The 12445-nt window shown below is 39.1% G+C and overlaps 1 protein-coding gene across 1 annotated transcript in view; it reads right to left on the bottom strand.

Annotated features, from left to right (window-relative positions):
- LOC117455880 (astrotactin-2-like) overlaps window positions 1-12445 on the bottom strand; it is a 337211-nt gene that overhangs the window by 248722 nt on the left and 76044 nt on the right. The window contains exon 3 of the mRNA XM_034095512.1: window positions 9587-10010. Within this exon, the coding sequence (XP_033951403.1) occupies window positions 9587-10010 (424 nt within the window). The remainder of the gene's footprint in view (window positions 1-9586; window positions 10011-12445) is intronic.

Below are 12445 nucleotides of genomic sequence, written 5' to 3'. Positions count from 1 at the left end.
TGAGGGTTTTATTGGAACACCAGCAGCCTATTAGTCTGTGAGTGGTAAGAAGTGGTTATATCCCTTGGAGCATTGGAAAAAGTGTACAACCCAAAACAAAACTGAGGTTATGGTCAGTATATTGTCCTATACCTGACTGAGAATTCTGAGCACAGCAGCAGTCATTTGTATAGCAGTTACCTTTCTTAAAGGGTAGGCTTCCACATAATCCAAGCGTAGCAATTTGGGTCAAAGCAATCTACGTCTGCTCCTGGATTTTGACCTTCTCCTGCCTGTCTGCTGTCTGGAAGCTCTTGAACATCTTAGCCAAGGTGAACAAAATGGACTCTGTGGACAAGTAGGGTCAATCCTGACTGAAAGCTCTCCTCAAAAGCTCCTTCAATGACACCTTTGTCTTTCCTGTGTGCTGGGATCTTTGGAGCATATACTTTCAATTCTCCTCATTTATAAGGGCGTGTGGCGCAGTGGATTTGTGCGTTGGTGTTGCGATCAGGGGAGCACAGGTTCAAACCCCACTGCAGTCAGCATGTCGTTGTGTCCCTGGGCAAGACACTTCACCCCAAATTGCTCCTGTGGGGATTGCCCACAGTATTGAGTATGTATGTCGCTTTGGATAAAAGCGTCTAACAAATAGCATGTAATATAATGTAATGTTATAACACCACATGTTGGCGAAATGGTGAAGCGCTTGTCATCATCCACAAATGTAATTTAGTTTTCTAATTTCCTTTTTTTCAGCAAATGATTAATGACCAAGCCATGATTCAGATCTAAATGACTTACATCAAATGAGGAAGCATAGTCCAGCTAAAAACAAGTTTACAATCATATTATATGCCATTTCTGGATGCTGGGAGCATTTTCTTATAATTCATCATAACAATATTGCAGTATCTCAATTAATCTGTTTTGGGGGCTTTTTGAAATTATAGGTTTTATTAGTATATGCCTATTATGTAGGACTTACATATTTACCTCGCTGGTTGAAGGGTAACCTCTCATATTTCTGTTTAAAAAGTATACTCTTGTCTTTCACATTAAATATGAATTATTTGGATATGTATAATGGCTGTCTTATTTAAATTCTCTTTTATGAATATTAACTTTGTAACACTACATTTTGACTGCAGAGTGAAATGACTTTCTTTATTGTTAAACTATGTTAAACTTTTGATAGATTCCAAAGATAACAAAACATATTAGAAACTATTTCCATTTATTTCACGAGTGTAACCGGGAACAATTCCAGGACATGTAGGAGCGGAAATGAAGCAGAAAAGACATTATGCAAATATAATTATGATAGGGTGCCAATGTATCACACACTGAGGTAATTTACACAGACCCGAAACAATTCTGTTAATTGAATATGCTGCAAGCAACAAAAATGTTCCTGAAATTGCATATTGACCAAAGGCATGCTTTATAGCAGCTATAGCTCCGGATTCTTTCCTGAACAACCTGAATACATAACACATCATGGACACGCATGGTTTAAAGCTATATTTTAAAAGGCATATATTCAAACCTGTAACGTCTAAATTGTCTTATTTTTTGATTGCCTAACAGGATTTGTTATCTCTAAATACCAATAACACTGTTTGCTTTTCCCTTCTCGTGTTTCAGTTTTAATTACATAAATAAATCATTGAGCTGTCCAGGCAGAAAGTATTGGTACCCATTAGTCTATTTTTATGTTTGTTGATATTGTTCAACTGCCTATTCTCTTTTAGCTTGTTCAGTTTTCTTTCCTAGAGTTTTCAAACCTCCAAAGACACGGTCTATGCGAACAGTTTGAAAAATAGCATAATAACTTTAAGGAACTTAAGAGTGTTTGAAATACAGGGAGCACAGGGATATTGAGGGACATATTGACCAATACATTTGGGTGAGCTGCCCAATCCACATTTCAAAACAGCCTCATAAAGATGGCTCATGAGTTGGCATAATATTGACCCACAGATATTGATCTGGCGTGGCCTTGGTGCTTACAAACCCATTTCTACTGGCAGGTATTGTTGTTCTCCATCACTGACAAAGGTCTCACGTAGGATTGGATTACTCCGCCTTCATTTATCCATGAGTCACTACACCTAGACCAGGGATGGGCAACTTTGATGGTGGTGGAGGCCACATCATTGATGTACTGGCCACCAGGGGGCCGCAGATTCACTTGGAACACACCCACACACAAATTCCATGTGTTGTATGTAATTATTAACAAATATACGAAGTCTGACATCTTCATTGACATTTTACAATCAAAGGGAACATCCCCAAAAAATGGGAACATCCTCTAATAAGCTCACTATGTTTGTATTGGACAGGTTATTAAACAGTGGAATAAAACTATTTTAAACTATTGGAAAGCACGGAAAATGTGTGTGTATTGAGATTAACCATTAGATGACATACACATGAAGTCATGAACACTAACCCAGAAATGAGTTGTCCAACTTGAAACCTAAAACACTTGTAGCCAGTCTCTGCATTCCCCTTATTCCACAATAAGGGTCCACACAGACACCTGTCAGCCCGCAATCTGCTGTTCCTCAGTGCCACTCCCCCTCCCTCCCGCTGAAATTATAAATGAAAAGCGTAGTAATCATAGATAACACGGCAGTTTGTTTTCATCTGATTTCAAATAAACAAAGTCTTGGTTTTAAGAATATTAAACTTGTTTCGCCAAATTCAGATGATAAAAACAACTTTTAAGCTTGTAACGGCATAATTACAAGAGGCAACTTAACGTCACAGCAGACATAACAACAGCCGGTGTTTCTTGTGAGGGTTTCCCCTGGAAACAAACACAATACACACAAATGCGTCACAGATTATTTTGCGGTATTTAAAATCATCTACGCAGCTCGCGACGTAACTAGGAGTCTAGTGGACGGTATCAGTACTACAAGTAAAAATTAAAATTAAAAAACATTTTTTTTATTAATTACGTTGTTTATAAATTAATCTGAGGGCCGCAAAAAGAGGTGGGGGCCGCATGCGGCCCGCGTGCCGCCATTTGCCCATCCCTGACCTAGACTCTTTATGGTCCCCCCATGTTATATTCCTGTCCTCTTTACTCCAACTCCTCTCATCAGCAGCTGTGGTGTGCTAAGAGGGGTTTGCTCATGCTGCTTTGAAATGTCCTGAAAGCACAGCGCACTACAGTCTGCAAAGGTCATGACCAATGAAACTGGCAATGAATGGTACACACTGTGGGCAGAGTAACATTGAATGATGGACTGCTTAAATAATGTCACATTCATTAGGTTGTGTGCCCGAGTTTATCCTATAAAAACATACAGCTTACATGCTCGATACATGTATATGGATCATGCATTGATGTTTGTGCACACTCGTACATATGCTGCGCATCTTTAAATCATCTTCCTGATCACGATACATTGCCCTCATTAAAGAGACACAACTGAAATGCTTTCCGCAAAAGGAAGAATGGGAAGTGTTTGTAATTAACTCCTATCTATTCATCGTGGGGAAGCATGAAAAGCCTGATTCAGTATTAATCAAAACATTACCCTGAGCTAGCTTGAGCGTGCCAAGCTGGCAGCCATTTCTCATCAATGATGTCACATTAGCGATCTGAAGCATGACACTGGATTATTACTCTCCAGTCCTGAGTTCAATTAGAGCTCAGTAAACACTCAATAAGCTTTGTAATGACAGGGGTTGTGTCGATGATGAAACAATCATTTTTTATTATTATTTATTTAATACATCATTAACGTTGTAAATCTAAAGGAGTCACAATAATTTGTCCAGTAGTTATGACTGTAATACCACATAGAGCCACAGAAGATAAATGGATGATTCATCCCTGCCATGACCTTGTTCATTTCAAGGCCACTGAGGAAGTCTGGGATAGCAGTGACTGGCTGAATCATTGCTGTGGTTGAGTTTATTTATATATAGCGACTTTACTAAAGACACCTTATTATTTATACAATGGTTTTCTCAACTGTGCCTTAGTCGTAGCTGGGGGAAAAGGGAAGAAAGAACAAGCAGCTACACTGCACTTGATGGAGTCAGGAGGAAAGAATTAGCTATTTGTTCAGATTGTGTGGAGTGGCTCCACAGGAGGAGGGGTGGAAATCTAAAAAATCCCCTTTACTAGCAAGGGATCTTTGTCAACTGTCTCTTTTTGGCTATTTTTAAGTGATATTTATTTAAATGTCTACTCCCTCGAAGTATCTAACTATGTTTTAGCAGATTGTTAAAAGCAGAGTGAGCTACATTTGGTGCCCAAAGCTTTATCTGTGTTTACAATATAAATACCCAGTAATTGCATTGCTGTCTTTACAAACAACATCATTTCACTGAAAGGAAAGAGAGGCACGACAGAAAAGCCTTTTAGGGATATTGACATTCTTAACTATAGTAGAAATATTAATTTACTGGCCGGGCTTTTTGCAGTCACTACAAAAATAGAATCCTTCTGTAGATATAGAACTTTTTTTTAAAGCAACCATGAAGCATTTAAAATAACAATCACAATGCTGAAATTAGGTATTTGTCCATTTGTTGGATCCGTTTTTCAGCTCAACATCAAGGACTTTTCAGGGGGAAATAAGCAGCAATATATTAAGGCTTTGAACATCTTACTTTACCCAGTGAAAGTATATTGAACAAATTATAGTTGATTCCTTGAGAAATGTATCTTTAAAGCTCAAAAGGAAATGAACAAATTGTACTAGGCAGATAACTGTGGCCCAGTGCATTCAATCAAATGATGTGACCTGGAATTCTGCTGCCTCTATCACTTCTTATACAAAAGTGATAGCACTAAATGTAATGTCAAATAATACATTATTATTGTCAAAACTCTAGGCCAAGGCCTCTAAATGTGCTGCTCACCTCATCTTAGAGTGAGTGTTAGACAGGGCTGATGAGTCATGCTAGATGGGAATTGGATGACTTGCTTGTTATTACTGTGAGGATCAGATCAATGGCCACAGCCAAGAAACCATGGGCATTGTGTTGGCAGAGCGCTGGTGTGAAGTGCTGGCCCAATCACATCTGAAGTACTTCAACAGGATGCTCCATTGAGTGGTTGTGCTTTGAGAAAAATTATTTTCTCTGAACCAAGTATTTCTTATTTTCAACCCAATTTCTCACACTTGTGACCATTAGTATGCACAGGTTTTAAATCCAGGTAGAAGAAAATACTACAAATTAAATAAGCTATGATTATCATATCATACAGTCAGATGGTGCAGCCAGCACCAAATAAAAAATTAAACAAATAAAATGAACGATGTATGCTTTTACAGTTGATAGTGAGGAACAATGCACAGACTCCTTGTCTTTTTGCTTGCTCTCTGTCCCAGTGATTTTGAGTTTTTGAGACATTATCACATTTATAACATTCAACGTACTTAAATCCTGGCAACCCTCGAGCACCTAAACCATTCTCACAAAGTTTGGAAAACTGCTCAAATTTGAGATTAGCCCTTGGCAAAAAGAAAAACGTGGTTAATTTTATTTCAATTAGGGAACACACACAAAAACATGAGGCAAGTTGACTAGTTAGTGGTCTGCAAGGATGGAAAGCACCTTTTGAAATAATATGTTTTTATAGTTGTAGGACAATGTTAATGTGAGTTAAATCCAAACTTGACCTCTAAAAGCAAGTGTTAGGGATTAATTTTGTCTTTACTCCTAAGTGTCAAAGAATAATTCTCTTTCTCCTAAGATATTTGACCTTTCGGCCTGTTGACGTTTTACGACGAAGCCAAAGTCTATTATCTGTCTTAGGGAATGGGAACTGTCAGCTATTGCTGACATTATGAGTTTTGTGACCGGTCAACTCTCGGTCACAAGAGCCATAGATTCAGATAAAGTAATTCAGTACCTCCAGGTGTTCACAGATACCTCTCCCAATATGTGGGTGAACTCCCTGTAAACTGGTTAAAAGGTCAACATTGATGAGAGGGTGATTCAGAATTGACATGGCAACCCAACCATGCAGTCAGAACTTTCTGCTGCTGTGACTTGTGATATGAATTATCCGGCCGATGCTTGTAATAAACTGCCAGTGTTTGACATCAGAACTCCTGCTCGTCCCGTGTCTCTCTGAGTCCTGACTCTCCATTGCTACAGAAGTTTCCCTTACAGCAAGTACCACCTCGAAAAAACATCAGCAATCCAAGTAGATAAGAAAATACTATTACACACAATGATGATGCTTGTTTTTAGAAGTTATGTAAGTTATTGTCAGTGTTTTATCAGAGTCAAACTAATGAAACATTATGCCTCAGGCCATTGAGAATGAGGATGTATAAAAACAATGAGAAGCAAAGTCGTGATTCATACACAATAACAGCTGTGTAGAAACATGTTCAGCTAAAATCAGAAATCCAATTGGATCCATTGTAATTATTCAGGGTAAGATAACTTATTTTGTAATAATTGAATTCCTGCTTGTTTGAAAAAGTAGGACACAGAACAGTTGCACAATGTAAATGCCCTCTACAAATAGCTCAGAAGACTAAGTATCTATATGTATGTATGACTCAAAGTGCTTGATATGTAAAACTTGCCCTTTTCACAACAAGAGCTACACATGTAGGTGAGCAGTGGAGGAAGCAGCCTGTGAGCTGTGAAGTGTGAGGGAGGGGTATGTGTGATAAAAGCGGTCTGATGCTGATAACTGGTCCCAGAGTGCTCATCATAGAACAATATTTTCAGCATGCCGCTAAGGTTTTCCTGCACATGAATTTACAACGTTGACGCTGCCCAAATTCATTCCCAAAGCCTTAGGAATCTCAATGAATAATGAAATTGACAGGCCTCATTTGTTTGGTTTTCTGTGTAACAAAAGCCAAAGCCAGGCACAACCCTGTGAGGCATAGCCATAATCCCTGGGGATAATACTATTGAGTGCAGTTGAATGGGGTTATCTGTCAGCAAGGACAGACAGATAAGAGATGACTGGTATTTGGAGACTTTTTGAATGCCTCGTAGTATAGAACAGGTGGGATGGAAGTTAATCGCCCCTGTATTGAAATGTCAGCGCTTTATGCACAGTACAGAAGGGGAAGGCAGAGGCATCAAGTTAAATGGGATTTTTAACAACCTTTTTGAGAATGACCAATTGTTATGGATATTCGTGGTATTGTTTTTAAAGTACTGTATTTGAAAAGAAAGAATCACTATACTATGAGCATTTGTTTTATAATGTAGCCACTTTCATACAAAGAGAGTCCTACCATGTTTTGAATTTAGTATTGAGAACATCCAATCATTTGACATTGGAATGTTATGTTATTCATAGTGTCCCTCTAGATGAATTAATGTATAACTCTAAACATTTCTAATATTAAGTTTCAGTTTGTCACCTAGTTAAGGGAGTTTCCACATTCATTACCGGTCGCCATGTGGTTGATATGAGTGTGTGATGTGTTTTTTGTATTTATGATTGGTTTTATTGGCTCTTTCTTTAGAGGCAGTGAGGAATATTATAACATGTTGCTCTCTTGTAACAATGGCATAATGCGGCGATTGGCCCAAGAGACAGGCTTGTACAGTAGGAGCCTTGACCTCTCCGACCTCTGCCTTGCTTCCTTTCTCCCAGTGGCTAATCTCAACATGCTGCATTTTCATTCGGGAAAAGAGCAGAAATTAACCTCTATCCTTTCACTTTGTTGCATAATTTTCCTTTTCATTTTTGAATAAGGTCTGGCCATAATATATTCAAGCCGTAAGTGTTAGTCCAATGCAATACACGTTTCTAGAATGATTCTCAGCTTTTGTCTTGGTCAGAGACTATGAGGCTATGCCAATTTAAGGCTTAACAAAGAAATATATATATATAATTGTATCCAATTTTCCTCCATTCAAATAACGTTGATAACATGTAACTGAAATAATAATCAGCTTTCTTTGTTGTCCAATGGGCAAAGTGTATCCTCAAAGTTGAAAAAAATTATGTTGAGCAGTTTTTTCAGCCTATTTTCAGGAAGTAAGTTCACAGGCAGAAGCAAAATGCATATGGAAATCCGGTTTTGTCAAGTGATAAATTCTATGGGAGCAAAAGGGCATTTTCCACAAACTTCAGACATGCATAATTCAGTATGACATCAATAACCAGGCCACCATCCAAATTAGTCAGCACCCTTATATTATTAAAGTTGTGCTTTGCAGAAGAGCACCCCAAGTTCATCAGGATATGATATATACATAGCAGATTATAATGGTTAGAATACTTTTTTAGGTAATCTCTGTAGGAGAATTTTTGAAGCATCACTTCCAGTTCTGTCATAGATGGCAATAGCCCTTTTGCCCCCGCTTAAAGTGCAGACCCCCGGTTATGTTAAGCAAGGGTCAACGGCCACCCACTGACACACCTCAGCACCTAATCAACCACACCAATGGCCCCTGTCACTTGACCTTTAGACATTGCATTAAATTAAACTGCATCGCATCACATTACTTCTCCTCACTCGGAGCTGATGGCTATGATGGCTGAGTGTGTATGAAAGATGGTGGCTACACTGTTTCTGTGGTTTCAGAAATAAATGTACACTTAACAATATTACTTCCTCTGCTAGGATGGAGCAAATTCGCATTAACAGACTTAATTCACAAGATTGCTTCATTAAGTTGTGGAAACCGTTTCTGACATTGCTGGAGGATAATTAATCATTTAATTAAAGAGCTCTTCTGCTGCTTGTATTTTACTTACTCTAGACTGCGTAATTCTTAATTTTGTCTGGTGTTTGGCAATCCATCCCCATTTATTTTGTCTTCTCTTTTCCTCCTTTCTGTATTTTGTTTGTGTCGGTAGTGGGTTACCCTTGGCCTTTTTGTTTATGTCTACGATGCTGTCGTCTGGCAGCTTTAGACTATTCTCGGAAATTGTCAATGCAAAATCAAGCTTTTCTTTCTTTTCTTTTTTTTTCTCTTGTACGCCATGTAAAGATTTTAGGTACCTATTTACGGTATATTGTGTATGTCTTTGCTTTATTGTGGTTATATCCCATGGAGCTTTGGAAAAAGTGTACAACCCAAAACAAAACTGAGGTTATGGTCAGTATATTGTCCTATACCTGACTGAGAACTCTGAGCACAGCAGCGGTCATTTGTATAGCAGTTACCTTTCTTAAAGGGTAGGCTTCCACATAATCCAAGCGTAGCAATTTGGGTCAAAGCAATCTACTTCTGCTCCTGGATTTTGACCTTCTCCTGCCTGTCTGCTGTCTCTCTCAAAATACAAATTCAAAATGAAGTATTAAAAATACAAAAAAACAATATTACTCGTAGAATACAGGATTCCTATCTTTACCAGAGTGATGTAATGGCGTGCACAAACTGCTGATTTCTGACTTAATGTAAGCAGGACATGCTGTGCTGTCAAGAACACGGTTGAGCTGGCCGGAGCCAAAGTGAACTGCCGGGCCATCTGGGGAGCTGGCACTGAGAGCCTCCACGGAAGCACAAATCATCCTCTCAGAAACAACCACTGAGCAAAACAGATTTCCTGTGACAACTACATCATGCTGTTAATCTCACAGCTATCACATTAATCCTCATGGTTAATTGTTTTTCAATCAAAAAGTATTTAACCTACCTCGTATTTCGAAATTATGTTTAATCTCATTCTCTTTGCACGTCATGTCTGTGTGCCCTCCGATGTTAACCCCGTAGTCCTCGTGGAACTTCCCGTCACTCAGCTTGTTGTGGAGCTGGTTTGGCGTGGAGTTAAGGGAGTGTCCACATTGGTCATCGTCATCACAGTCGTAGTCATCAAGAATGGGGGTCTCCCGGATGGGCATACCGATGACGGAGTTCCCGTGCTGGTGTGCGTTTCGAGAGCCCCGGTAGCTGTCTCTGCCCTGGGGTCCCAGTAGAACAGAGGGGATGTAGTGGATCTCATGGGTGGCCTCGGTGCTGGCGCTCTTCTGTGGGATACGGCGGCGCTTGCACCACCGGTGGCGCGTATACAGGACGAGGGTGAAGAGGAGAATAAGGAGGAGGAGAGCAATGAGGCCTCCCTGGATAAGAGAACAAGAGATAAAGAGAATTAGAAAGGAAGCACACAAGAAAAAAAAATGCTTTGATCACATTTAATTGGTCATTTCAGATTGTACACAACAATACAAACACTGTACACCTATAACAATAACAATGATTGCTCCAGTGTCACTTATATTAGTTTGAATGGCAATGAGCACCAATGGCCAGCTATTGAAATATAAGCGAGGCACGCAAGGAAACAAAATGCTTATGATCACACTTAATTGGTAATGACAATATTTCAGATTGTACACAACAATACAAACACCTATAACAATAACAACAATTGCTCCAGTGTCACTTATATTAGGTTGAATGGCAATGAGCACCAATTGCTAGCTATTGAAAGAGTTCTAGCACTTCATTACGTGGTTAGTTCTCCAAATAACAAGAGGCAGGTACAATCAGAGACTACATCATGTGTTCCTTTGGTGCTGACGCGTGCATTGTGTAAGTAGAAAAGTATGTATCACTTGAAACTGGAGTAGGCACAAACATAAGGCCAATCTAGTAGATTCTTCTTTATGAAGGAGAGGTTTTCAAACTGTGTGCTTAACATCAAACAAAGTGAAACAACTGTGCCACAAACACCCCTTGTATCCACACATTTACATCATACAGCATGTACAACCTTTACGAATGCATCGTGTTACTATTGTTGTTATAATGTGTCTTACTCTAATTTGGATGATTTGATTGACTGTACAGCTCATACAGATGTATTACCAGATACACTGCTTCATATTTATTCAAATACAAAATTAGTGATGTACAGGAGATAACTTACCATTATAAACGTATATACATGCAGGCAAACATCATAAACACAATCATAACCAAGAAAATCACAACAGCTTATGACAGCAAATGATTGTATGGAAAGGCTGTACGAGCAGTGATTGTATCACATTGTGGGTTTCTGTTATTGTGTCCACTCTCCGTCTATATAGTTGCTCTCATGCACAGAAATGAATCAGAAATCATTTTCTTTGTAGAAAACTGCTGCAACTGGACTCCTATCTTCAGAGTGTCACACACACCAATGCACAAGGGATGCACCTTTCTTTTTCTCCTATGGTCCTTTCTCCTTCTTTGTTGTTGTCATGTGAATGCACCAGAGCATCACATTTATCCACGGTTCATTGGATATCTCACCATCACAGAAAGATCAAACACCCTGCCATACATGCTGCGACTGGATGATAAGGTAAATCCATATGCACAGACAGCATGCTGGAAAGACAGGGAGGCCATGACTTATTCTTTGATTTGTCTACAATGACAAGCCAATAGGTGAGACGAAATGTTTGATTCAGCAGGACACGACGACCTGAAGGCGATATATATTTGCATTGTCAAAAAGAAAATGCAAGGTCAGCGCTTTTGTGTGACATATTTAAAGATGTGGTGATATTCACAAAAGTACACACGGAAGCCCATATGCATACATGTTAGCCACAGGAGCGTGAACATAGAGAACAGTACATACACAAACAACACACACGTACAAAAATAAACTCAAGACAGAATAATGAATAAAATCTTAAAGGGGTCATTCATCACAACATTTAAAATTCCATCTTCATGAAGAAAAACAAACCCCTTTGAAATGATAACTCATGCACTGCTGGGTGTCCATAAATCAAACAATGCTGAGAGGGGAGGGGCGCAGAGAGCACCGGTGCCACGGACAAACTTGTTCATTAATCTCCAACAGGATGGCAGATTTGCAGAAATGCAGTCCCGCAAACTCCTCTTTGTCTGCACTTTTACATAAATTCCCCTGAAGAATGGCTAAAACATATGAAGGCTAATGTTTCATTTTAGCAACAAAGTGATAATGGAGTGACATTGTATGACTCTGCAGTACCACTGAGAGAGACTGCAATGAAAAACAATAAAGTGTGTAAATCTCTGTTCCAAGAAGCCATTTTATCAGCCATACATATGTTCAGTAGCTAGGCAATGTCTTTGATCATCTGAACACTGCTGTAACGCGGCAGTTGTCATTGGATACTAAAGAGGAAATTGTCCATTTGTCATGGAAATGTAAAGTAATTATTCCTTTTACAATGACACCATGCACTGCCAGGACACACTTGACATGTCAAACCTTAATTATCCTCCGTTTGAATTTGAATACTGCAGATTTGGTGTACAAGTAGTTACAGTATAGACAGTCTAAAGGTTTTACAAAGTACAAACAGTCCTACTAAAAAAGCTATATATATCTCATGTCAGCTTTTGCCGTTTCATATTTTTGTTGATTTGACTGTCACATCAGCTTGCTCAAAATACTCTCAAATTCCGTTTCCTGTATCATGTCACAATGTTTTCCTTCACGCTTCCCATTGTTCTCGCTTTGTGTTCTCTCTCCTTCTCGATTACTGTGCGTCCCTCCGTCTCCATTACC

Source organism: Pseudochaenichthys georgianus, chromosome 12 (assembly GCF_902827115.2).
Source record: "Pseudochaenichthys georgianus chromosome 12, fPseGeo1.2, whole genome shotgun sequence".
Classification (NCBI taxonomy): Eukaryota; Metazoa; Chordata; class Actinopteri; order Perciformes; family Channichthyidae; genus Pseudochaenichthys; species Pseudochaenichthys georgianus.
The sequence above is the reverse complement of the archived record's forward strand: the minus strand, read 5'-3'. Positions and strand labels throughout refer to the sequence as shown.